At 42.2% G+C, this 27430-nt stretch overlaps 1 protein-coding gene across 1 annotated transcript in view; it reads left to right on the top strand.

The window, feature by feature from the left end:
• The window catches only part of Nlrp5 (NLR family, pyrin domain containing 5), a 270742-nt gene that overhangs the window by 43396 nt on the left and 199916 nt on the right, over positions 1 to 27430 (top strand). The window contains exons 9-12 of the mRNA XM_087603010.1: positions 5648 to 5728; positions 9951 to 10031; positions 14251 to 14331; positions 18551 to 18631. Of these exons, the coding sequence (XP_087459136.1) occupies positions 5648 to 5728; positions 9951 to 10031; positions 14251 to 14331; positions 18551 to 18631 (324 nt within the window). The remainder of the gene's footprint in view (positions 1 to 5647; positions 5729 to 9950; positions 10032 to 14250; positions 14332 to 18550; positions 18632 to 27430) is intronic.

Raw genomic sequence — 27430 nt, 5'->3', positions numbered from 1 at the left:
CATGACACACATGTTGATCAACATTAACAGTGATCACATACCACACACATATGTACAAGGTTAATTTCTCTACTTGTCGACACAGAGGTGTGGGAGGGTAATGTTGGGTTTCTCAGCACTCGGTGACAGGTCTCTGTGCCTGTCCTTTAACAGCTCTCCCCATTGGGCTACATGTTGATTTTCTCATGGTATGTGATATATATATATACATATATATCTTCATTACCTTGAGTATTTTTTATTTACATTCCGATTGTTATTCCCATTCCCGGTTTCCAGGCCAAATTTCTCTAACCTCTGCCCCTCCCCCTCCCCTTCTATATATGTGTTCCCCTCCTATCCTCCCCCCCATTACCACCCTCCCCCCAACAATCACGTCCACTTGGTGTTCAGTCTTGGCAGGACCAAGGGCTTCCCTTCCACCGCTGCCCTTACTAGGATATTCATTGCTACCTATGAGGTTAGAGTACAGGGTCAGTCCATGTATAGTCTTTGGGTAGTGACTCAGTCCCTGGAAGCTCTGGTTGCTTGCATTGCTGTTCATCTGGGGTCTCGAGCCCCTTCAAGATCTTTAGTCCTTTCTCTGATTCCTTCAACGGGGGTCCTGTTCTCAGTTCAGTGGTTTGCTGCTGGCTTTCGCCTTTGTATTTGCTGTATTCTGGCTGTGTCTCTCAGGAGACATCTACATCCGGTTCCTGTCGGCCTGCACTTCTCTGCTTCATCCATCTTGTCTAATTGGGTGGCTGTATATGTATGGGCCACATGTGGGGCAGGCTCTGAATGGGTTGAACCCCATTTTTTAATAGGGTTATTTGTCTCCCTGCGGTCTAACTTCTTGAGTTCTTTGTGTATTTTGGATGTAAGCCCTCTGTCTGTTGTAGGATTGGTAAAGAGCTTTTCCCAATCTGTTGGTTGCCATTTTGTCCTAACCACAGTGCCCTTGGCCTTAAAGAAGCTTTGCAGTTTTAGGAGATCCCATTTGTCGATTCTTGATCTTAGAGCATAAGCCATTGGTGTTTGGTTTGGTTTGGTTTGGTTTTTTCAGGAAATTTTCTCCAGTCTCCATGTGTTTGAGATTCTTCCCCACTTTTTCTTCTATTAGTTTCAGTGTATCTGGTTTGATGTGGAGGTCCTTGATCCACTTGGACTTAAGCTTTGTACAGGGTGATAAGCATGGATCGATCTGCATTCTTCTACATGCTGACCTCCAGTTGAACCAGCATCATTTGCTGAAAATGCTATCTTTTTTCCATTGGATGGTTTTGGCTCCTTTGTCAAAAATCAAGTGACCATAGGAGTGTGGGTTCATTTCTGGGTCTTCAATTCTATTCCACTGGTCTATCTGTCTGTCTCTGTACCAATACCATGCAGTTTTTATCACTATTGCTCTGTAATACTGCTTGACTTCAGGGATAGTGATTTCCCCAGAAGTCCCTTTATTGTTGAGGATAGTTTTAGCTATCCTGGGTTTTTTGTTACTCCAGATGAATTTGCAAATTGTTCTGTCTAACTCTCTGAAGCATTGGATTGGTATTTTGATGGGGATTGCATTGAATCTGTAGATCGCATTTGGTGAAATGGCCATTTTTACTATGTTGATCCTGCCAATCCATGAGCATGGGAGATCTTTCCATCTTCTGATGTCTTCAATTTCTTTCTTCAGAGGCTTAAAGATCTTATCATACAGATCTTTTACTTGCTTGGTCACAGTCACACTGAGGTATTTTTTTTATTATTTGGGACTATTAGGAAGGGTGTCGTTTCCCTAATTTCTTCCTCGGCTTGTTTCTCTTTTGTGTAGAGGAAGGCTACTGATTTATTTGAGTTAATATTATACCCAGCCACTTTGCTGAAGTTGTTTATCAGCTGTAGTAGTTCTCTGGTGGAAATTTTGGGATCACTTAAATATACTATCATATCATCTGCAATTAGTGATATTTTGACCTATTCTTTTCTAATCTTTATCCCCTTGATCTCCTTTTGTAGTCTGATTGCTCTGGCTAGAACTTCAAGAACTATGTTGAATAAGTAGGGAGAGAGTGGGCAGCCTTGTCTAGTCCCTGATTTTAGTGGGATTGCTTCAAGTTTCTCTCCATTTAGTTTAATGTTAGCTACTGGTTTGCTGTATATGGCTTTTACTATGTCTAGGTATGGGCCTTGAATTCCTATTCTTTCCAGGACTTTTATCATGAAGGGGTGTTGAATTTATTCAAATGCTTTCTCAGCATCTAATGAAATGATCCTGTGGTTTTTTTGTTTCAGTTTGTTTATATAATGGATCACGTTGATGGTTTTCCATATATGAAACCATCCCTGCATGCCTGGGATGAAGCCTACTTGATCATGTTGAATGATTGTTTTGATGTGATCTTGGATTCCGTTTGCCAGAATTTTTTGAGTATTTTTGCGTTGATATCCATAAGGGAAATTGGTCTAAAGTTCCTCTTTATTTGTTGGGTCTTTGTGTGGTTTAGATAAAAGAGTAATTGTGGCTTCATGGAAGGAATATGGTAGCGCTTCATCAGCTTCAATTTTGTGGAATAGTTTGGATAGTATTGGTGTGATGAGGTCTTCTGTGAAGGTCTGATAGAATTCTTCACGGAACCCGTCTGGACCTGGGCTCTTTTTGGTTGGGAGGCCTTTAATGACTGCTTGTATTTCCTTAGGAGTTATGGGGTTGTTTAACTGGTTTATCTGTTCCTGATTTAACTTTGGTACCTGGTATCTGTCTAGGAAATTGTCCATTACCTGCAGATTTTCAAGTTTTGTTAAATATTGGCTTTTGTCGTAGGAGGGATGATTTTTTAAATTTCCTCAGATTCTGTAGTTATGTCTCCCTTTTCATTTCTGATTTTGTTAATTTGGACACACTCTCTGTGTCCTCTCGTGAGTCTGGCTAAGGGTTTATCTATCTTACTGACTTTCTCAAAGAACCAAGTTTTGGTTCTGTTGATTCTTTCTATGGTTCTTTTTGTTTCTATTTTGTTGATTTCAGCTCTGTGTTTGATTATTTCCCGCCTTCTACTTCTACTGGGTGTATTTGCTTCTTTTTTTCTAGAGCTTTTAGGTGTGCTGTCAATCTGTTGACACGTGCTCTTTCCTGTTGGTCACAGTCACACCGAGGTTTTTTTTTTTATTATTTGGGACTATTAGGAAGGGTGTCGTTTCCCTAATTTCTTTCTCGGCTTGTTTCTCTTTTGTGTAGAGGAAGGCTACTGATTTATTTGAGTTAATTTTATACCCAGCCACTTTGCTGAAGTTGTTTATCAGCTGTAGTAGTTCTCTGGTGGAACTTTTGGGATCACTTAAATATACTATCATATCATCTGCAATTAGTGATATTTTAACTTCTTCTTTTCTAATCTGTATCCCCTTGATCTCCTTTTGTTGTCTGATTGCTCTGGCTAGAACTTCAAGAACTATATTGAATAAGTAGGGAGAGAGTGGGCAGCCTTGTCTAGTCCCTGATTTTAGTGGGATTGCTTCAAGTTTCTCTCCATTTAGTTTAATGTTAGCTACTGGTTTGCTGTATATGGCTTTTACTATGTCTAGGTATGGGCCTTGAATTCCTATTCTTTCCAGGACTTTTATCATGAAGGGGTGTTGAATTTTGTCAAATGCTTTCTCAGCATCTAATGAAATGATCATGTGGCTTTGTTGTTTCAGTTTGTTTATATAATGGATCACGTTGATGGTTTTCCGTATATGAAACCATCCCTGCATGCCTGGGATGAAGCCTACTTCATCATGGTGAATGATTGTTTTGATGTGATATTGGATTCGGTTGCCAGAATTTTATTGAGTATTTTTGCGTTGATATCCATAAGGGAAATTGGTCTGAAGTTCTCTTTCTTTGTTGGGTCTTTGTGTGGTTTAGGTAAAAGAGTAATTGTGGCTTCATAGAAGGAATACGGTAGCGCTTCATCAGCTTCAATTTTGTGGAATAGTTTGGATAGTATTTGTGTGATGAGGTCTTCTGTGAAGGTCTGATAGAATTCTGCACGGAACCCCTCTGGACATGGGCTCTTTTTGGTTGGGAGGCCTTTAATGACTGCTTCTATTTCATTAGGAGTTATGGGGTTGTTTAACTGGTTTGTCTGTTCCTGATTTAACTTCGGTACCTGGTATCTGTCTAGGAAATTGTCCATTTCCTGCAGATTTTCAAGTTTTGTTGAATATTGGCTTTTGTAGTAGGATCTGATGATTTTTTGAATTTCCTCTGATTCTGTAGTTATGTCTCCCTTCTCATTTCTGATTTTGTTAATTTGGACACATTCTCTGAGTCCTCTCGTTAGTCTGGCTAAGGGTTTATCTATCTTGTTGACTTTCTCAAAGAACCAACTTTTGGTTCTGTTGATTCTTTCTATGGTCCTTTTTGTTTCTATTTGGTTGATTTCAGCTCTGAGTTAGATTATTTCCTGCCTTCTACTTCTACTGGGTGTATTTGCTTCTTTTGTTCTAGAGCTTTTAGGTGTGCTGTCAAGCTGCTGATATATGCTCTTTCCTGTTTCTTTCTGCAGGCACTCAGAACTATGTGTTTTCCTCTTAGCACACCTTTCCTTGTGTCCCATAAGTTTTGATATGTTGTACCTTCCTTTTCATTAAATTCTAAGAAGTCTTTAATTTCTTTCTTTATTTCTTCCTTGGCCAGGTTATCCTTGATGAGTAGAGCATTGTTCAAGTTCCATGTATATGTGGGCGTTCTTACCTTTTTGTTATTGAAGACCAGCTTTAGCCCGTGGTGGTTGATAGGACGCATGGGATTATTTCTATCATTCTGAATCTGTTGAGGCCTGTTTTATGACCCATTATATGGTCAATTTGGGAGAAAGTACCAGGAGGTGGTGAGACGAAGGTAAATCCTTTCCTTTTAGGATAGAATGTTCTATAAATATCTTTTAAGTCCATTTGGATCATGACTTCGCTTAGTCTGTCTATGTCTCTCTTCAATTTCTGCTTCCATGATCTGTCCATTGATGAGAGTGGGGTGTTGAAATCACCCACTATTATTGTGTGAGGTGCACTGTGTCTTTGAGCTTTAGTAAGGTATCTTTTATAAATGTAGGTGCCCTTGTATTTGGACATCGATATCGAGGACTGAGAGTTTGTCTTGGTGGATTATTCCTTTGATGAATATGAAGTGTCCTTCCTTGTCTTTTTTGATGACTTTTGGTTGAAAATTTATTCTTTTCAAAACCTAGTTACATTTCTAAAGAGGAAGTAGACAATCGGGAACATCTGTGCACCCACAACAAGACACACAAACCTGAAGACAACCCTAATTACAAGTATCAGTTACCCGCAAATTAAATCCCATACAAGCTGCTTCTACAGGTCAGAAATTGGAAGGAATTGGGGATGAATAACAAAGATGAACCTTAACTGCCTATGACCCAGCACCTCCTTGTGACACACACCCTAAGCCTCTCAAAAGAACTAGGAGGCAATGCACATGTTAGGATTCAAATGGGAGCATCTTTACCTCGCTCTACTGCCTTACCGTGCTTGAGAGACAAAGGGCCTGACAACAAAGACTATAAGGATATAACCTTAGCAGAAGCTTGCCTTAATACTCTATGTAGTTTGAACATGAACTGTTCTTATCCCAACATGGGCAATAAGTTATTAACTCTATCTTTTGTTGCAGAAAGCCCAACAACTCCTCCAAAAAAAGATGACAAAGCAACCCCAAAGGAAGAAGGATCAGAGAAGGAACAGAAATCACCAGGTTTGCAGGAGGGGTGGGATGTAAAGATGGTTACACTTACAGACACATGCTGTGTAGGTTTCTGTCAGCTGAGTTAGACCTCCATATTCTTCTGTGTGCTCAGGCAGGTTGGAGTTGATTTCAGGGCACCCACATCAGGTGGCTCAGAGCTGGGTATATAAATTCATCTCCAAGAAACCCAAAACCTCTGTCCTCTACTGCCAAAAGGCTCATACATACCCACTCATAGGCATGAAATTAAAGTTAAAAATAAGTCTTTGTTTTAAGGTAGATGTTTCCTGATCAAGGACACCTGAGTTGACCTCTGGCACCAACATCAACATGACACACATGTTGATCAACATTAACACTGATCTCATACCACACACATATGTACAGGTTAATTTTTCTACTTACCGACAGAGAGGTGTGGGAGGGTAATGTTGGGTTTCTCAGCACTAGGTGACAGCTCTCTGTGCCTGTCCCTTTTTTTTTTTTTTTTTGTTTTTTTTTTTCTTTTTTTTTTTTTTATTAACTTGAGTATTTCTTATATACATTTCAATTGTTATTCCCTTTCCCGGTTTCCGGGCAAACATCCCCCTCCCCCATCCCTTTCCTTATGGGTGTTCCCCTCCCAACCCTCCCCCCATTGCCGCCCTCCCCCCATACTCTAGTTAACTGGGAGTTCAGTCTTAGCAGGACCCAGGACTTGCCTTTCCACTGGTACTCTTACTAGAATATTCATTGCTACCTATGTGGTCAGAACCAGGGTCAGTCCATGTATAGTCTTTAGGTAGTGGCTTAGTCCCTAGAAGCTCTGGTTGCTTGACATTGTTGTACTTTTGGGGTCTCGAGCCCCTTCAAGCTCTTTCAGTTCTTTCTCTGATTCCTTCAACGGGGGACCTATTCTCAGTTCAGTGGTTTGCTGCTGGCATTCGCCTCTGTATTTGCTGTATTCTGGCTGTGTCTCTCAGGAGCGATCTACATCCGGTTCCTGTAGGCCTGCACTTCTTTGCTTCATCCATCTTGTCTAATTGGGTGGCTCTATATGTATGGGTCATATGTGGGGCAGGCTCTGAATGGGTGTTCCTTCAGTCTCTGTTTTAATCTTTGCCTCTCCCTTCCCTGCCAAGGGTATTCTTTTTCCTCATTTAAAGAAGGAGTGAAGCATTCACATTTGGATCATCCGTCTTGAGTTTCGTTTGTTCTAGGGATCTAGGGTAATTCAAGCATTTGGGCTAATAGCCACTTATCAATGAGTGCATACCATGTATGTCTTTCTGTGAATGGGGTAGCTCACTCAGGATGATATTTTCCAGTTCCAACCATTTGCCTACGAATTTCATAACCTCGTTGTTTTTGATAGCTGAGTAATATTCCATTGTGTAGATGTACCACATTTTCTGTATCCATTCCTCTGTTGAAGGGCATCTGGGTTCTTTCCAGTTTCTGGCTATTATAAATAAGGCTGCGATGAACATAGTGGAGCACGTGTCTCTTTTATATGTTGAGGCATCTTTTGGGTATATGCCCAAGAGAGGTATAGCTGGATCCTCAGGCAGTTCAATGTCCAATTTTCTGAGGAACCTCCAGGCTGATTTCCAGAATGGTTTTACCAGTCTGCAATCCCACCAACAATGGAGGAGTGTTCCTCTTTCTCCACATCCTCGCCAGCATCTGCTGTCACCTGAGTTTTTGATCTTAGCCATTCTCACTGGTGTGAGGTGAAATCTCAGGGTTGTTTTGATTTGCATTTCCCTTATGACTAAAGATGTTGAACATTTCTTTAGGTGTTTCTCAGCCATTCGGCATTCCTCAGCTGTGAATTCTTTGTTTAGCTCTGAACCCCATTTTTAATAGGGTTATTTGTTTCCCTGCGGTCTAACTTCTTGAGTTCTTCGTATATTTTGGATATAAGGCCTCTATCTGTTGTAGGATTGGTAAAGATCTTTTCCCAATCTGTTGGTTGCCGTTTTGTCCTAACCACCGTGTCCTTTGCCTTACAGAAGCTTTGCAGTTTTATGAGATCCCATTTGTCGATTCTTGATCTTAGAGCGTAAGCCATTGGTGTTTTGTTCAGGAAATTTTTTCCAGTGCCCATGTGTTCCAGATGCTTCCCCACTTTTTCTTCTATTAGTTTGAGTGTGTCTGGTTTGATGTGGAGGTCCTTGATCCACTTGGACTTAAGCTTTGTACAGGGTGATAAGGATGGATCGATCTGCATTCTTCTACATGTTGCCCTCCAGTTGAACCAGCACCAATTGCTGAAAATGCTATCTTTTTTCCATTGGATGGTTTTGGCTCCTTTGTCAAAAATCAAGTGACCATAGGTGTGTGGGTTCATTTCTGGGTCTTCAATTCTGTTCCACTGGTCTATCTGTCTGTCTCTGTACCAATACTATGCAGTTTTTATCACTATTGCTCTGTAATACTGCTTGAGTTCAGGGATAGTGATTCCCCCTGAAGTCCTTTTATTGTTGAGGATGGCTTTAGCTATCCTGGGTTTTTTGTTATGCCACATGAATTTGCAAATTGTTCTGTCTAACTCTTTGAAGAATTGGATTGGTATTTTGATGGGGATTGCATTGAATCTGTAGATTGCTTTTGGTAAAATGTCTGTGCCTGTCCTTTAACAGCTATCCCCATTGGGCGACATGTTGCTTCTTTCAGGGTATATCACTTTCAATGTGTCTCCTAGATATGTAGAGTGCTAGTTCTTGGTTCCATTGGTTTGTATCATAAATTTTAAAATTGCCTTGACAATTTCATAGAGGGAAATGATCACCTACGTTACTGATATGCACGGCATTAAATTGCATCTGTGTTTGGGTATATAACTGTTAATAAGGTTGAAACTGGAGGCTTGTCTTGCTCAGTAAAGAAATGCTTTCTGTGCTTGGGCCAGAGTTCCAGTCCCATAACCTATCTAGATGGGCTGGTGGGAGGGGCATGTGACTATAAAACAACCACCAAGGAGGCAGAGACAAGGAGGATCCCTGCTGCTTGCTGCCCAGCCCAGGCTACCATGGTGAGATCCAGGTTTAGTGAGACTCTCCAAAACTAAGATTGGAGACAAGAGACAGGGCCCGGAGGGTCAACATCACTTGCCTACTGTTTTGGAGAATGCAAAATCAGTTTTCAGTTCTCACATGCCAGCTCATATCCGTAAGTCTAGTGTCAAGGAATTTGCCCTCTTGTAGTCTAAGTAGGCATAGCCTGCCTGGCACAGGGTAAGCAACATCGTACAGGAAGAGCATTCTTAAAGATAAATACATCTTTAGAAGTTAAGACTGAGAGTGACTGAGAAAGACATGAAAAGTCAACCTATGGTCCACCGATGGTCACAGAATTTGCACATGGACCTGCCAGCGTGCATGTACACACAGAGCCGTGGCAACTAAGAGGAGGAGCTGCTGCAGAGCAGCAACTCCAAATGCTGATACTTCCTCAGGAGCCCGCACCCAAACTATTATACATTTTTAAGTGTCTGACGTTTGCACAGGGAGTCTCAGCTGCATGATTTCATGTGCCCAGCAGCTCCATCATGTCCAAAGGATAGCAGTTCATATCTCTCCTCCCCACCCTCTGTTCCCTCAGGATTGGAAGCTCATAGAGATGGTATCTCTGCTTTGAAGAGTAAAATCCTGTTCCCCTTATAGCACACATATTGAAGTGGCTCACAGCTGCCTTTAACTCCAGTTCCACAGAGCTCCATGTCCTCTTCTGGCTCCCTAGGGCACCTGCGTGAATACATGGACATGTCCCAAACAATAAAATGTATTCTTTTCAAAACCTAGTTACATTTCTAAAGAGGAAGTGGACAATCGGGAACATCTGTGCACCCACAACAAGACACACAAACCTGAAGACAACTCTAATTACAAGTATCAGTTACCCACAAATTAAATCCCATACAAGCTGCTTCTACAGGTCAGAAATTGGAAGGAATTGGGGATGAATAACAAAGATGAACCTTAACTGCCTATGACCCAGCACCTCCTTGTGACACACACCCTAAGCCTCTCAAAAGAACTAGGAGGCAATGCACATGTTAGGATTCAAATGGGAGCATCTTTGCCTCGCTCTACTGCCTTACCGTGCTTGAGAGACAAAGGGCCTGACAACAAAGGCTATAAGGATATAACCTTAGCAGAAGCTTGCCTTAATACTCTATGTAGTTTGAACATGAACTGTTCTTATCCCAACATGGGCAATAAGTTATTAACTCTATCTTTTGTTACAGAAAGCACAACAACTCCTCCAAAAAAAGATGACAAAGCAACCCCGGAGGAAGAAGGATCAGAGAAGGAACAGAAATCACCAGGTTTGCAGGAGGGGTGGGATGTAAAGATGGTTAAACTTACAGACACATGCTGTGTAGGTTTCTGTCAGGTGAGTTAGACCTCCATATTCTTCTGTGCGCTCAGGCAGGTTGGAGTTGATTTCAGGGCACCCACATCAGGTGGCTCAGAGCTGGGTATATAAATTCATCTCCAAGAAACCCAACACCTCTGTCCTCTACTGCCAAAAGGCTCATACATACCCACTCATAGGCATGAAATTAAAGTTAAAAATAAGTCTTTGTTTTAAGGTAGATGTTTCCTGATCAAGGACACCTGAGTTGACCTCTGGCACCAACATCAACATGACACACATGTTGATCAACATTAACACTGATCTCATACCACACACATATGTACAGGTTAATTTTTCTACTTACCGACAGAGAGGTGTGGGAGGGTAATGTTGGGTTTCTCAGCACTAGGTGACAGCTCTCTGTGCCTGTCCCTTTTTTTTTTTTTTTTGTTTTTTTTTTTCTTTTTTTTTTTTATTAACTTGAGTATTTCTTATATACATTCCGATTGTTATTCCCTTTCCCGGTTTCCGGGCAAACATCCCCCTCCCCCATCCCTTTCCTTATGGGTGTTCCCCTCCCAACCCTCCCCCCATTGCCGCCCTCCCCCCATACTCTAGTTAACTGGGAGTTCAGTCTTAGCAGGACCCAGGACTTGCCTTTCCACTGGTACTCTTACTAGAATATTCATTGCTACCTATGTGGTCAGAACCAGGGTCAGTCCATGTATAGTCTTTAGGTAGTGGCTTAGTCCCTAGAAGCTCTGGTTGCTTGACATTGTTGTACTTTTGGGGTCTCGAGCCCCTTCAAGCTCTTTCAGTTCTTTCTCTGATTCCTTCAACGGGGGACCTATTCTCAGTTCAGTGGTTTGCTGCTGGCATTCGCCTCTGTATTTGCTGTATTCTGGCTGTGTCTCTCAGGAGCGATCTACATCCGGTTCCTGTAGGCCTGCACTTCTTTGCTTCATCCATCTTGTCTAATTGGGTGGCTCTATATGTATGGGTCATATGTGGGGCAGGCTCTGAATGGGTGTTCCTTCAGTCTCTGTTTTAATCTTTGCCTCTCCCTTCCCTGCCAAGGGTATTCTTTTTCCTCATTTAAAGAAGGAGTGAAGCATTCACATTTGGATCATCCGTCTTGAGTTTCGTTTGTTCTAGGGATCTAGGGTAATTCAAGCATTTGGGCTAATAGCCACTTATCAATGAGTGCATACCATGTATGTCTTTCTGTGAATGGGGTAGCTCACTCAGGATGATATTTTCCAGTTCCAACCATTTGCCTACGAATTTCATAACCTCGTTGTTTTTGATAGCTGAGTAATATTCCATTGTGTAGATGTACCACATTTTCTGTATCCATTCCTCTGTTGAAGGGCATCTGGGTTCTTTCCAGTTTCTGGCTATTATAAATAAGGCTGCGATGAACATAGTGGAGCACGTGTCTCTTTTATATGTTGAGGCATCTTTTGGGTATATGCCCAAGAGAGGTATAGCTGGATCCTCAGGCAGTTCAATGTCCAATTTTCTGAGGAACCTCCAGGCTGATTTCCAGAATGGTTTTACCAGTCTGCAATCCCACCAACAATGGAGGAGTGTTCCTCTTTCTCCACATCCTCGCCAGCATCTGCTGTCACCTGAGTTTTTGATCTTAGCCATTCTCACTGGTGTGAGGTGAAATCTCAGGGTTGTTTTGATTTGCATTTCCCTTATGACTAAAGATGTTGAACATTTCTTTAGGTGTTTCTCAGCCATTCGGCATTCCTCAGCTGTGAATTCTTTGTTTAGCTCTGAACCCCATTTTTAATAGGGTTATTTGTTTCCCTGCGGTCTAACTTCTTGAGTTCTTCGTATATTTTGGATATAAGGCCTCTATCTGTTGTAGGATTGGTAAAGATCTTTTCCCAATCTGTTGGTTGCCGTTTTGTCCTAACCACCGTGTCCTTTGCCTTACAGAAGCTTTGCAGTTTTATGAGATCCCATTTGTCGATTCTTGATCTTAGAGCGTAAGCCATTGGTGTTTTGTTCAGGAAATTTTTTCCAGTGCCCATGTGTTCCAGATGCTTCCCCACTTTTTCTTCTATTAGTTTGAGTGTGTCTGGTTTGATGTGGAGGTCCTTGATCCACTTGGACTTAAGCTTTGTACAGGGTGATAAGGATGGATCGATCTGCATTCTTCTACATGTTGCCCTCCAGTTGAACCAGCACCAATTGCTGAAAATGCTATCTTTTTTCCATTGGATGGTTTTGGCTCCTTTGTCAAAAATCAAGTGACCATAGGTGTGTGGGTTCATTTCTGGGTCTTCAATTCTGTTCCACTGGTCTATCTGTCTGTCTCTGTACCAATACTATGCAGTTTTTATCACTATTGCTCTGTAATACTGCTTGAGTTCAGGGATAGTGATTCCCCCTGAAGTCCTTTTATTGTTGAGGATGGCTTTAGCTATCCTGGGTTTTTTGTTATGCCACATGAATTTGCAAATTGTTCTGTCTAACTCTTTGAAGAATTGGATTGGTATTTTGATGGGGATTGCATTGAATCTGTAGATTGCTTTTGGTAAAATGTCTGTGCCTGTCCTTTAACAGCTATCCCCATTGGGCGACATGTTGCTTCTTTCAGGGTATATCACTTTCAATGTGTCTCCTAGATATGTAGAGTGCTAGTTCTTGGTTCCATTGGTTTGTATCATAAATTTTAAAATTGCCTTGACAATTTCATAGAGGGAAATGATCACCTACGTTACTGATATGCACGGCATTAAATTGCATCTGTGTTTGGGTATATAACTGTTAATAAGGTTGAAACTGGAGGCTTGTCTTGCTCAGTAAAGAAATGCTTTCTGTGCTTGGGCCAGAGTTCCAGTCCCATAACCTATCTAGATGGGCTGGTGGGAGGGGCATGTGACTATAAAACAACCACCAAGGAGGCAGAGACAAGGAGGATCCCTGCTGCTTGCTGCCCAGCCCAGGCTACCATGGTGAGATCCAGGTTTAGTGAGACTCTCCAAAACTAAGATTGGAGACAAGAGACAGGGCCCGGAGGGTCAACATCACTTGCCTACTGTTTTGGAGAATGCAAAATCAGTTTTCAGTTCTCACATGCCAGCTCATATCCGTAAGTCTAGTGTCAAGGAATTTGCCCTCTTGTAGTCTAAGTAGGCATAGCCTGCCTGGCACAGGGTAAGCAACATCGTACAGGAAGAGCATTCTTAAAGATAAATACATCTTTAGAAGTTAAGACTGAGAGTGACTGAGAAAGACATGAAAAGTCAACCTATGGTCCACCGATGGTCACAGAATTTGCACATGGACCTGCCAGCGTGCATGTACACACAGAGCCGTGGCAACTAAGAGGAGGAGCTGCTGCAGAGCAGCAACTCCAAATGCTGATACTTCCTCAGGAGCCCGCACCCAAACTATTATACATTTTTAAGTGTCTGACGTTTGCACAGGGAGTCTCAGCTGCATGATTTCATGTGCCCAGCAGCTCCATCATGTCCAAAGGATAGCAGTTCATATCTCTCCTCCCCACCCTCTGTTCCCTCAGGATTGGAAGCTCATAGAGATGGTATCTCTGCTTTGAAGAGTAAAATCCTGTTCCCCTTATAGCACACATATTGAAGTGGCTCACAGCTGCCTTTAACTCCAGTTCCACAGAGCTCCATGTCCTCTTCTGGCTCCCTAGGGCACCTGCGTGAATACATGGACATGTCCCAAACAATAAAATGTATTCTTTTCAAAACCTAGTTACATTTCTAAAGAGGAAGTGGACAATCGGGAACATCTGTGCACCCACAACAAGACACACAAACCTGAAGACAACTCTAATTACAAGTATCAGTTACCCACAAATTAAATCCCATACAAGCTGCTTCTACAGGTCAGAAATTGGAAGGAATTGGGGATGAATAACAAAGATGAACCTTAACTGCCTATGACCCAGCACCTCCTTGTGACACACACCCTAAGCCTCTCAAAAGAACTAGGAGGCAATGCACATGTTAGGATTCAAATGGGAGCATCTTTGCCTCGCTCTACTGCCTTACCGTGCTTGAGAGACAAAGGGCCTGACAACAAAGGCTATAAGGATATAACCTTAGCAGAAGCTTGCCTTAATACTCTATGTAGTTTGAACATGAACTGTTCTTATCCCAACATGGGCAATAAGTTATTAACTCTATCTTTTGTTACAGAAAGCACAACAACTCCTCCAAAAAAAGATGACAAAGCAACCCCGGAGGAAGAAGGATCAGAGAAGGAACAGAAATCACCAGGTTTGCAGGAGGGGTGGGATGTAAAGATGGTTAAACTTACAGACACATGCTGTGTAGGTTTCTGTCAGGTGAGTTAGACCTCCATATTCTTCTGTGCGCTCAGGCAGGTTGGAGTTGATTTCAGGGCACCCACATCAGGTGGCTCAGAGCTGGGTATATAAATTCATCTCCAAGAAACCCAACACCTCTGTCCTCTACTGCCAAAAGGCTCATACATACCCACTCATAGGCATGAAATTAAAGTTAAAAATAAGTCTTTGTTTTAAGGTAGATGTTTCCTGATCAAGGACACCTGAGTTGACCTCTGGCACCAACATCAACATGACACACATGTTGATCAACATTAACACTGATCTCATACCACACACATATGTACAGGTTAATTTTTCTACTTACCGACAGAGAGGTGTGGGAGGGTAATGTTGGGTTTCTCAGCACTAGGTGACAGCTCTCTGTGCCTGTCCCTTTTTTTTTTTTTTTTGTTTTTTTTTTTCTTTTTTTTTTTTATTAACTTGAGTATTTCTTATATACATTCCGATTGTTATTCCCTTTCCCGGTTTCCGGGCAAACATCCCCCTCCCCCATCCCTTTCCTTATGGGTGTTCCCCTCCCAACCCTCCCCCCATTGCCGCCCTCCCCCCATACTCTAGTTAACTGGGAGTTCAGTCTTAGCAGGACCCAGGACTTGCCTTTCCACTGGTACTCTTACTAGAATATTCATTGCTACCTATGTGGTCAGAACCAGGGTCAGTCCATGTATAGTCTTTAGGTAGTGGCTTAGTCCCTAGAAGCTCTGGTTGCTTGACATTGTTGTACTTTTGGGGTCTCGAGCCCCTTCAAGCTCTTTCAGTTCTTTCTCTGATTCCTTCAACGGGGGACCTATTCTCAGTTCAGTGGTTTGCTGCTGGCATTCGCCTCTGTATTTGCTGTATTCTGGCTGTGTCTCTCAGGAGCGATCTACATCCGGTTCCTGTAGGCCTGCACTTCTTTGCTTCATCCATCTTGTCTAATTGGGTGGCTCTATATGTATGGGTCATATGTGGGGCAGGCTCTGAATGGGTGTTCCTTCAGTCTCTGTTTTAATCTTTGCCTCTCCCTTCCCTGCCAAGGGTATTCTTTTTCCTCATTTAAAGAAGGAGTGAAGCATTCACATTTGGATCATCCGTCTTGAGTTTCGTTTGTTCTAGGGATCTAGGGTAATTCAAGCATTTGGGCTAATAGCCACTTATCAATGAGTGCATACCATGTATGTCTTTCTGTGAATGGGGTAGCTCACTCAGGATGATATTTTCCAGTTCCAACCATTTGCCTACGAATTTCATAACCTCGTTGTTTTTGATAGCTGAGTAATATTCCATTGTGTAGATGTACCACATTTTCTGTATCCATTCCTCTGTTGAAGGGCATCTGGGTTCTTTCCAGTTTCTGGCTATTATAAATAAGGCTGCGATGAACATAGTGGAGCACGTGTCTCTTTTATATGTTGAGGCATCTTTTGGGTATATGCCCAAGAGAGGTATAGCTGGATCCTCAGGCAGTTCAATGTCCAATTTTCTGAGGAACCTCCAGGCTGATTTCCAGAATGGTTTTACCAGTCTGCAATCCCACCAACAATGGAGGAGTGTTCCTCTTTCTCCACATCCTCGCCAGCATCTGCTGTCACCTGAGTTTTTGATCTTAGCCATTCTCACTGGTGTGAGGTGAAATCTCAGGGTTGTTTTGATTTGCATTTCCCTTATGACTAAAGATGTTGAACATTTCTTTAGGTGTTTCTCAGCCATTCGGCATTCCTCAGCTGTGAATTCTTTGTTTAGCTCTGAACCCCATTTTTAATAGGGTTATTTGTTTCCCTGCGGTCTAACTTCTTGAGTTCTTCGTATATTTTGGATATAAGGCCTCTATCTGTTGTAGGATTGGTAAAGATCTTTTCCCAATCTGTTGGTTGCCGTTTTGTCCTAACCACCGTGTCCTTTGCCTTACAGAAGCTTTGCAGTTTTATGAGATCCCATTTGTCGATTCTTGATCTTAGAGCGTAAGCCATTGGTGTTTTGTTCAGGAAATTTTTTCCAGTGCCCATGTGTTCCAGATGCTTCCCCACTTTTTCTTCTATTAGTTTGAGTGTGTCTGGTTTGATGTGGAGGTCCTTGATCCACTTGGACTTAAGCTTTGTACAGGGTGATAAGGATGGATCGATCTGCATTCTTCTACATGTTGCCCTCCAGTTGAACCAGCACCAATTGCTGAAAATGCTATCTTTTTTCCATTGGATGGTTTTGGCTCCTTTGTCAAAAATCAAGTGACCATAGGTGTGTGGGTTCATTTCTGGGTCTTCAATTCTGTTCCACTGGTCTATCTGTCTGTCTCTGTACCAATACTATGCAGTTTTTATCACTATTGCTCTGTAATACTGCTTGAGTTCAGGGATAGTGATTCCCCCTGAAGTCCTTTTATTGTTGAGGATGGCTTTAGCTATCCTGGGTTTTTTGTTATGCCACATGAATTTACAAATTGTTCTGTCTAACTCTTTGAAGAATTGGATTGGTATTTTGATGGGGATTGCATTGAATCTGTAGATTGCTTTTGGTAAAATGTCTGTGCCTGTCCTTTAACAGCTATCCCCATTGGGCGACATGTTGCTTCTTTCAGGGTATATCACTTTCAATGTGTCTCCTAGATATGTAGAGTGCTAGTTCTTGGTTCCATTGGTTTGTATCATAAATTTTAAAATTGCCTTGACAATTTCATAGAGGGAAATGATCACCTACGTTACTGATATGCACGGCATTAAATTGCATCTGTGTTTGGGTATATAACTGTTAATAAGGTTGAAACTGGAGGCTTGTCTTGCTCAGTAAAGAAATGCTTTCTGTGCTTGGGCCAGAGTTCCAGTCCCATAACCTATCTAGATGGGCTGGTGGGAGGGGCATGTGACTATAAAACAACCACCAAGGGGGCAGAGACAAGGAGGATCCCTGCTGCTTGCTGCCCAGCCCAGGCTACCATGGTGAGATCCAGGTTTAGTGAGACTCTCCAAAACTAAGATTGGAGACAAGAGACAGGGCCCGGAGGGTCAACATCACTTGCCTACTGTTTTGGAGAATGCAAAATCAGTTTTCAGTTCTCACATGCCAGCTCATATCCGTAAGTCTAGTGTCAAGGAATTTGCCCTCTTGTAGTCTAAGTAGGCATAGCCTGCCTGGCACAGGGTAAGCAACATCGTACAGGAAGAGCATTCTTAAAGATAAATACATCTTTAGAAGTTAAGACTGAGAGTGACTGAGAAAGACATGAAAAGTCAACCTATGGTCCACCGATGGTCACAGAATTTGCACATGGACCTGCCAGCGTGCATGTACACACAGAGCCGTGGCAACTAAGAGGAGGAGCTGCTGCAGAGCAGCAACTCCAAATGCTGATACTTCCTCAGGAGCCCGCACCCAAACTATTATACATTTTTAAGTGTCTGACGTTTGCACAGGGAGTCTCAGCTGCATGATTTCATGTGCCCAGCAGCTCCATCATGTCCAAAGGATAGCAGTTCATATCTCTCCTCCCCACCCTCTGTTCCCTCAGGATTGGAAGCTCATAGAGATGGTATCTCTGCTTTGAAGAGTAAAATCCTGTTCCCCTTATAGCACACATATTGAAGTGGCTCACAGCTGCCTTTAACTCCAGTTCCACAGAGCTCCATGTCCTCTTCTGGCTCCCTAGGGCACCTGTGTGAATACATGGACATGTCCCAAACAATAAAATGTATTCTTTTCAAAACCTAGTTACATTTCTAAAGAGGAAGTGGACAATCGGGAACATCTGTGCACCCACAACAAGACACACAAACCTGAAGACAACTCTAATTACAAGTATCAGTTACCCACAAATTAAATCTCATACAAGCTGCTTCTACAGGTCAGAAATTGGAAGGAATTGGGGATGAATAACAAAGATGAACCTTAACTACCTATGACCCAGCTCCTCCTTGTGTGACACCCACCCTAAGCCTCTCAAAGGAACTAGGAGATAATGCACATGTTAGGGTTCAGATGTGAGCATCTTTGCCTCTCTCTACTGCCTTACTGTACTTGAGAGACATAGGGCCTGACATCAAATTCTATATGGAAATCACCTGAGCAGAAGCTTGCCTAAGACTCCCTGTCGTTCGGACATAAAGAGTTTCATCCCAACATGGGCAATAAGTCATTAACTCTTTGTTTTCTTCCAGATAGCCCAACAACTCCTCCAAAAAAAGATGACAAAGCAACCCTGAACGAAGAAGGATCAGAGAAGGAACACAAATCACCAGGTTTGCAGGAGGGGTGGGCTGTAAAGATGGTTAAACTTAGAGACACATGCTGTGTATGTTTCTGTCAGGTGAGTTAGACCTCCATATTCCTCTGTGCGCTCAGGCAGGTTGGAGTTGATTTCAGGGCACGCACATCAGGTGGCTCAGAGCTGGGTATACAAATTCATCTCCAAGAAGCCCAAAACCTCTGTCCTCTGCTGGCAAAAGGCTCATACATACCCACACATAGGCATGAAGTTAAAGTTAAAAGTAAGGCTTTGTTTCAAGGTAGATGTTTCCTGATCAAGGACACCTGAAGTTGACCTCTGGCACCAACATCAACATGACACACATGTTGATCAACATTAACAGTGATCACATACCACACACATATGTACAAGGTTAATTTCTCTACTTGTCGACACAGAGGTGTGGAGGGTAATGTTGGGTGTCTCAGCACTCGGTGACAGGTCTCTGTGCCTGTCCTTTAACAGCTCTCCCCATTGGGCTACATGTTGATTTTCTCATGGTATGTGATATATATACATATATATCTTCATTACCTTGAGTATTTTTTATTTACATTCCGATTGTTATTCCCATTCCCGGTTTCCAGGCCAACTTTCCCTAACCTCTGCCCCTCCCCCTCCCCTTCTATATATGTGTTCCCCTCCTATCCTCCCCCCATTACCACCCTCCCCCCAACAATCACGTTCACTAGGTGTTCAGTCTTGGCAGGACCAAGGGCTTCCCCTTCTACTGCTGCTCTTACTAGGCTATTCATTGCTACCTATGAGGTTAGAGTACAGGGTCAGTCCATGTATAGTCTTTGGGTAGTGACTCAGTCCCTGGAAGCTCTGGTTGCTTGCATTGTTGTTCATCTGGGGTCTCGAGCCCCTTCAAGATCTTCAGTCCTTTCTCTGATTCCTTCAACGGGGGTCCTGTTCTCAGTTCAGTGGTTTGCTGCTGGCTTTCGCCTTTGTATTTGCTGTATTCTGGCTGTGTCTCTCAGGAGATATCTACATCCGGTTCCTGTCGGCCTGCACTTCTCTGCTTCATCCATCTTGTCTAATTGGGTGGCTGTATATGTATGGGCCACATGTGGGGCAGGCTCTGAATGGGTTGAACCCCATTTTTTAATAGGGTTATTTGTCTCCCTGCGGTCTAACTTCTTGAGTTCTTTGTGTATTTTGGATGTAAGCCCTCTGTCTGTTGTAGGATTGGTAAAGAGCTTTTCCCAATCTGTTGGTTGCCATTTTGTCCTAACCACAGTGCCCTTGGCCTTACAGAAGCTTTGCAGTTTTAGGAGATCCCATTTGTCGATTCTTGATCTTAGAGCATAAGCCATTGGTGTTTGGTTTGGTTTGGTTTGGTTTGGTTTGGTTTTTTCAGGAAATTTTCTCCAGTCTCCATGTGTTCGAGAGTCTTCCCCACTTTTTCTTCTATTAGTTTGAGTGTATCTGGTTTGATGTGGAGGTCCTTGATCCACTTGGACTTAAGCTTTGTACAGGGTGATAAGCATGGATCGATCTGCATTCTTCTACATGCTGACCTCCAGTTGAACCAGCATCATTTGCTGAAAATGCTATCTTTTTTTTTCCATTGGATGGTTTTGGCTCCTTTGTCAAAAATCAAGTGACCATAGGTGTGTGGGATCATTTCTGGGTCTTCAGTTCTATTCCACTGGTCTATCTGTCTGTCTCTGTACCAATACCATGCAGTTTTTATCACTATTGCTCTGTAATACTGCTTGACTTCAGGGATAGTGATTTCCCCAGAAGTCCCTTTATTGTTGAGGATAGTTTTAGCTATCCTGGGTTTTTTGTTACTCCAGATGAATTTGCAAATTGTTCTGTCTAACTCTCTGAAGCATTGGATTGGTATTTTGATGGGGATTGCATTGAATCTGTAGATCGCATTTGGTAAAATGGCCATTTTTACTATGTTGATCCTGCCAATCCATGAGCATGGGAGATCTTTCCATCTTCTGATGTCTTCAATTTCTTTCTTCAGAGGCTTAAAGATCTTATCATACAGATCTTTTACTTGCTTGGTCACAGTCACACCGAGGTTTTTTTTTTTTTTTTTATTAACTTGAGTATTTCTTATATACATTTCGAGTGTTATTCCCTTTCCCGGTTTCCGGGCAAACATCCCCCTCCCCCCTCCCCTCCCTTATGGGTGTTCCCCTCCCAACCCTCCCCTCATTGCCGCCCTCCCCCCATAGACTAGTTCACTGGGGGTTCAGTCTTAGCAGGACCCAGGGCTTCCCCTTCCACTGGTGCTCTTACTAGGATATTCATTGCTACCTATGGGGTCAGAGTCCAGGGTCAGTCCATGTATAGTCTTTACGTAGTGGCTTAGTCCCTGGAAGCTCTGATTGCTTGGCATTGTTGTACTTTTGGGGTCTCGAGCCCCTTCAAGCTCTTCCAGTTCTTTCTCTGATTCCTTCAATAGGGGACCTATTCTCAGTTCAGTGGTTTGCTGCTGGCATTCGCCTCTGTATTTGCTGTATTCTGGCTGTGTCTCTCAGGAGAGATCTACATCCGGCTCCTGTCGGTCTGCACTTCTTTGCTTCATCCATCTTGTCTAATTGGGTGGCTGTATATGTATGGGCCACATGTGGGGCAGGCTCTGAATGGGTGTTCCTTCAGTCTCTGTTTTAATCTTTGCCTCTCCCTTCCCTGCCAAGGGTATTCTTTTTCCTCATTTAAAGAAGGAGTGAAGCATTCACATTTTGATCATCCGTTTTGAGTTTCGTTTGTTCTATGGATCTAGGGTAATTCAAGCATTTGGGCTACTAGCCACTTATCAATGAGTGCATACCATGTATGTCTTTCTGTGATTGGGTTAGCTCACTCAGGATGATATTTTCCAGTTCCAACCATTTGCCTATGAATTTCATAAACTCGTTGTTTTTGATAGCTGAGTAATATTCCATTGTGTAGATGTACCACATTTTCTGTATCCATTCCTCTGTTGAAGGGCATCTGGGCTCTTTCCATTTTCTGGCTATTATAAATAAGGCTGCGATGAACATAGTGGAGCACGTGTCTCTTTTATATGTTGAGGCATCTTTTGGGTATATGCCCAAGAGAGGTATAGCTGGATCCTCAGGCAGTTCAATGTCCAATTTTCTGAGGAACCTCCAGGCTGATTTCCAGAATGGTTTTACCAGTCTGCAATCCCACCAACAATGGAGGAGTGTTCCTCTTTCTCCACATCCTCGCCAGCATCTGCTGTCACCTGAGTTTTTGATCTTAGCCATTCTCACTGGTGTGAGGTGAAATCTCAGGGTTGTTTTGATTTGCATTTCCCTTATGCCTAAAGATGTTGAACATTTCTTTAGGTGTTTCTCGGCCATTCGGCATTCCTCAGCTGTGAATTCTTTGTTTAGCTCTGAACCCCATTTTTTAATAGGGTTATTTGTTTCCCTGCGGTCTAACTTCTTGAGTTCTTTGTATATTTTGGATATAAGGCCTCTATCTGTTGTAGGATTGGTAAAGATCTTTTCCCAATCTGTTGGTTGCCGTTTTGTCCTAACCACAGTGTCCTTTGCTTTACAGAAGCTTTGCAGTTTTATGAGATCCCATTTGTCGATTCTTGATCTTAGAGCATAAGCCATTGGTGTTTTGTTCAGGAAATTTTTTCCAGTGCCCATGTGTTCCAGATGCTTCCCTAATTTTTCTTCTATTAGTTTGAGTGTGTCTGGTTTGATGTGGAGGTCCTTGATCCACTTGGACTTAAGCTTTGTACAGGGTGATAAGCATGGATCGATCTGCATTCTTCTACATGTTGACCTCCAGTTGAACCAGCACCATTTGCTGAAAATGCTATCTTTTTTCCATTGGATGGTTTTGGCTCCTTTGTCAAAAATAAGTGACCATAGGTGTGTGGGTTCATTTCTGGGTCTTCAATTCTATTCCATTGGTCTATCTGTCTGTCTCTGTACCAATACCATGCAGTTTTTATCACTATTGCTCTGTAATACTGCTTGAGTTCAGGGATAGTGATTCCCCCTGAAGTCCTTTTATTGTTGAGGATAGCTTTAGCTATCTTGGGTTTTTTGTTATTCCAGATGAATTTGCAAATTGTTCTGTCTAACTCTTTGAAGAACTGGATTGGTATTTTGATGGGGATTGCATTGAATCTGTAGATTGCTTTTGGTAAAATGGCCATTTTTACTATATTAATCCTGCCAATCCATGAGCATGGGAGATCTTTCCATCTTCTGAGGTCTTCTTCAATTTCTTTCCTCAGTGTCTTGAAGTTCTTATTGTACAGATCTTTTACTTGCTTGGTTAAAGTCACACCGAGGTACTTTATATTATTTGGGTCTATTATGAAGGGTGTCGTTTCCCTAATTTCTTTCTCGGCTTGTTTCTCTTTTGTATAGAGGAAGGCAACTGATTTATTTGAGTTAATTTTGTACCCAGCCACTTTGCTGAAGTTGTTTATCAGCTTTAGTAGTTCTCTGGTGGAACTTTTGGGATCACTTAAATATACTATCATGTCATCTGCAAATAGTGATATTTTGACTTCTTCTTTTCCGATCTGTATCCCCTTGATCTCCTTTTGTTGTCTGATTGCTCTGGCTAGAACTTCAAGAACTATATTGAATAAGTAGGGAGAGAGTGGGCAGCCTTGTCTAGTCCCTGATTTTAGTGGGATTGCTTCAAGTTTCTCTCCATTTAGTTTAATGTTAGCAACTGGTTTGCTGTATATGGCTTTTACTATGTTTAGGTATGGGCCTTGAATTCCTATTCTTTCCAGGACTTTTATCATGAAGAGGTGTTGAATTTTGTCAAATGCTTTCTCAGCATCTAATGAAATGATCATGTGGTTCTGTTCTTTCAGTTTGTTTATATGATGGATCACGTTGATGGTTTTCCGTATATTAAACCATCCCTGCATGCCTGGGATGAAGCCTACTTGATCATGGTGGATGATTGTTTTGATGTGCTCTTGAATTCGGTTTGCCAGAATTTTATTGAGTATTTTTGCGTCGATATTCATAAGGGAAATTGGTCTGAAGTTCTCTTTCTTTGTTGTGTCTTTGTGTGGTTTAGGTATAAGAGTAATTGTCGCTTCGTAGAAGGAATTCGGTAGGGCTCCATCTGTTTCAATTTTGTGGAATAGTTTGGATAATATTGGTATGAGGTCTTCTATGAAGGTTTGATAGAATTCTGCACTAAACCCGTCTGGACCTGGGCTCTTTTTGGTTGGGAGACCTTTAATGACTGCTTCTATTTCCTTAGGAGTTATGGGGTTGTTTAACTGGTTTATCTGTTCCTGATTTAACTTCAATACCTGGTATCTGTCTAGGAAATTGTCCATTTCCTGAAGATTTTCAAATTTTGTTGAATATAGGTTTTAATAGTAAGATCTGATGATTTTTTGAATTTCCTCTGAATCTGTAGTTATGTCTCCCTTTTCATTTCTGATTTTGTTAATTTGGACGCACTCTCTGTGTCCTCTCGTTAGTCTGGCTAAGGGATTATCTATCTTGTTGATTTTCTCAAAGAACCAACTTTTGGTTCTGTTGATTCTTTCTATGGTCCTTTTTGTTTCTACTTGGTTGATTTCAGCTCTGAGTTTGATTATTTCCTGCCTTCTACTCCTCCTGGGTGTATTTGCTTCTTTTTGTTCTATAGCTTTTAGGTGTGCTGTCAAGCTGCTGACATATGCTCTTTCCTGTTTCTTTCTGCAGGCACTCAGCGCTATGAGTTTTCCTCTTAGCACAGCTTTCATTGTGTCCCATAAGTTTGAGTATGTTGTATCTTCATTTTCATTAAATTCTAAAAAGTTTTTAATTTCTTTCTTTATTTCTTCCTTGACCAGGTTATCATTGAGTAGAGCATTGTTCAATTTCCACGTATATGTGGGCATTCTTCCCTTATTGTTATTGAAGACCAGTTTTAGGCCGTGGTGGTCCGATAGCACGCATGGGATTATTTCTATCTTTCTGTACCTGTTGAGGCCCGTTTTTTGACCAATTATATGGTCAATTTTGGAGAAAGTGCCATGAGGAGCTGAGAAGAAGGTATATCCTTTTGCTTTAGGATAGAATGTTCTATAAATATCCGTTAAGTCCATTTGGCTCATGACTTCTCTAAGTCTGTCGACATCACTGTTTAATTTCTGTTTCCATGATCTGTCCATTGATGAGAGTGGGGTGTTGAAATCTCCCACTATTATTGTGTGAGGTGCAATGTGTGCTTTGAGCTTTAGTAAGGTTTCTTTTACGTATGTAGGTGCCCTTGTATTTGGGGCATAGATATTTAGGATTGAGAGTTCATCTTGGTGGATTTTTCCTTTGATGAATATGAAGTGTCCTTCCTTATCTTTTTTGATGACTTTTAGTTGGAAATTGATTTTATTTGATATTAGAATGGCTACTCCAGCTTGCTTCTTCTGACCATTTGCTTGGAAAGTTGTTTTCCAGCCTTTCACTCTGAGGTAGTGTCTGTCTTTGTCTCTGAGGTGTGTTTCCTGTAGGCAGCAGAATGCAGGGTCCTCGTTGCGTATCCAGTTTGTTAATCTATGTCTTTTTATTGGGGAGTTGAGGCCATTGATATTGAGAGATATTAAGGAATAGTGATTATTGTTTCCCTTTATATTCATATTTGGATGTGAGGTTATGTTTGTGTGCTTTCATTCTCTTTGTTTTATTGCCAAGACGATTAGTTTCTTGCTTCTTCTAGGGTATAGCTTGCCTCCTTATGTTGGGCTTTACCATTTATTATCCTTTGTAGTGCTGGATTTGTAGAAAGATATTGTGTAAATTTGGTTTTGTCATGGAATATCTTGGTTTCTCCATCAATGTTAATTGAGAGTTTTGCTGGATACAGTAACCTGGGCTGGCATTTGTGTTCTCTTAGGGTCTGTATGACATCAGTCAAGGATCTTCTGGCCTTCATAGTTTCTGGCGAGAAGTCTGGTGTGATTCTGATAGGTCTGCCTTTATATGTTACTTGACCTTTTTCCCTTACTGCTTTTAATATTCTTTCTTTGCTTTGTGCATTAGGTGTTTTGACTATTATGTGACGGGAGGTGTTTCTTTTCTGGTCCAATCTATTTGGAGTTCTGTAGGCATCTTGTATGCCTATGGGTATCTCTTTTTTTAGGTTAGGGAAGTTTTCTTTTATGATTTTGTTGAAGATATTTACTGGTCCTTTGAGCTGGGAGTCTTCACTCTCTTCTATACCTATTATCCTTAGGTTTGATCTTCTCATTGAGTCCTGGATTTCCTGTATGTTTTGGACCAGTAGCTTTTTCCACTTTACATTATCTTTGACAGTTGAGTCAATGATTTCTATGGAATCTTCTGCTCCTGAGATTCTCTCTTCCATCTCTTGAATTCTGTTGGTGAGGCTTGTATCTACAGCTCCTTGTCTCTTCTTTTGGTTTTCTATATCCAGGCTTGTTTCCATGTGTTCTTTCTTGATTGCTTCTATTTCCATTTTTAATTCCTTCAACTGTTTCATTGTGTTTTCCTGGAATTCTTTCAGGGATTTTTGTGATTCCTCTCTGTAGGCTTCTACTTGTTTATTAATGTTTTCCTGTGTTTCCCTAAGTGTGTTCATGTCTTTCTTGAAGTCCTCCAGCATCATGATCAAATATGATTTTGAAACTAGATCTTGCTTTTCTGGTGTGTTTGGATATTCCATGTTTGTTTTGGTGGGAGAATTGGGCTCCGATGATGCCATGTAGTCTTGGTTTCTGTTGCTTGGGTTCCTGCGCTTGCCTCTCGCCATCAGATTATCTCTAGTGTTACTTTGTTCTGCTATTTCTGACAGTGGCTAGACTGTCCTATAAGCCTGTGTGTCAGGAGTGCTGTAGACCTGTTTTCCTCTCTTTCAGTCAGTTGTGGGGACAGAGTGTTCTGCTTTCGGGCGTGTAGTTTTTCCTCTCTACAGGTCTTCAGCTGTTCCTGTGGGCCTGTGTCTTGAGTTCACCAGGCAGCTTTCTTGCAGCAGAAAATTTGGTCTTACCTGTGGTCCCGAGGCTCAGGTTCGCTCGTGGGGTGCTGCCCAGGGGCTCTCTGCAGCGGCAGCAACCAGGAAGACCTGTGCCGCCCCTTCCGGGAGCTTCAGTGCACCAGGGTTCCAGATGGTCTTTGGCTTTTTCCTCTGGCGTCCGAGATGTGTGTGCAGGGAGCAGTCTCTTCCGGTTTCCCAGGCTTGTCTGCCTCTCTGAAGGTTTAGCTCTCCCCGCCATGGGATTTGGGTGCAGAGAACTGTTTATCCGGTCTGTTTCTTTCAGGTTCTGGCAGGGTCTCAGGCAGGTGTCCTGCCGCTCCTGGGCCCTCCCCCACGGGAGCCCAGAGGCCTTATACAGTTTCCTGTTGGGCCAGGGATGTGGGCAGGGGTGAGCAGTGTTGGTGGTCTCTTCCACTCTGCAGCCTCAGGAGTGGCCACCTGACCAGGCGGTTGGGTCTCCCTCTCACCGGTTCTCCCTAGTTACATTTCTAAAGAGGAAGTAGACAATCGGGAACATCTGTGCACCCACAACAAGACACACAAACCTGAAGACAACCCTAATTACAAGTATCAGTTACCCGCAAATTAAATCTCATACAAGCTGCTTCTACAGGTCAGAAATTGGAAGGAATTGGGGATGAATAACAAAGATGAACCTTAACTGCCTATGACCCAGCACCTCCTTGTGACACACACCCTAAGCCTCTCAAAAGAACTAGGAGGCAATGCACATGTTAGGATTCAAATGGGAGCATCTTTGCCTCGCTCTACTGCCTTACCGTGCTTGAGAGACAAAGGGCCTGACAACAAAGGCTATAAGGATATAACCTTAGCAGAA

The sequence above is a fragment of the Rattus norvegicus genome, chromosome 1, assembly GCF_021556685.1.
Source record: "Rattus norvegicus strain SHRSP/BbbUtx chromosome 1, alternate assembly SHRSP_T2T, whole genome shotgun sequence".
Lineage (NCBI taxonomy): Eukaryota > Metazoa > Chordata > Mammalia > Rodentia > Muridae > Rattus > Rattus norvegicus.
The sequence above is the reverse complement of the archived record's forward strand: the minus strand, read 5'-3'. Positions and strand labels throughout refer to the sequence as shown.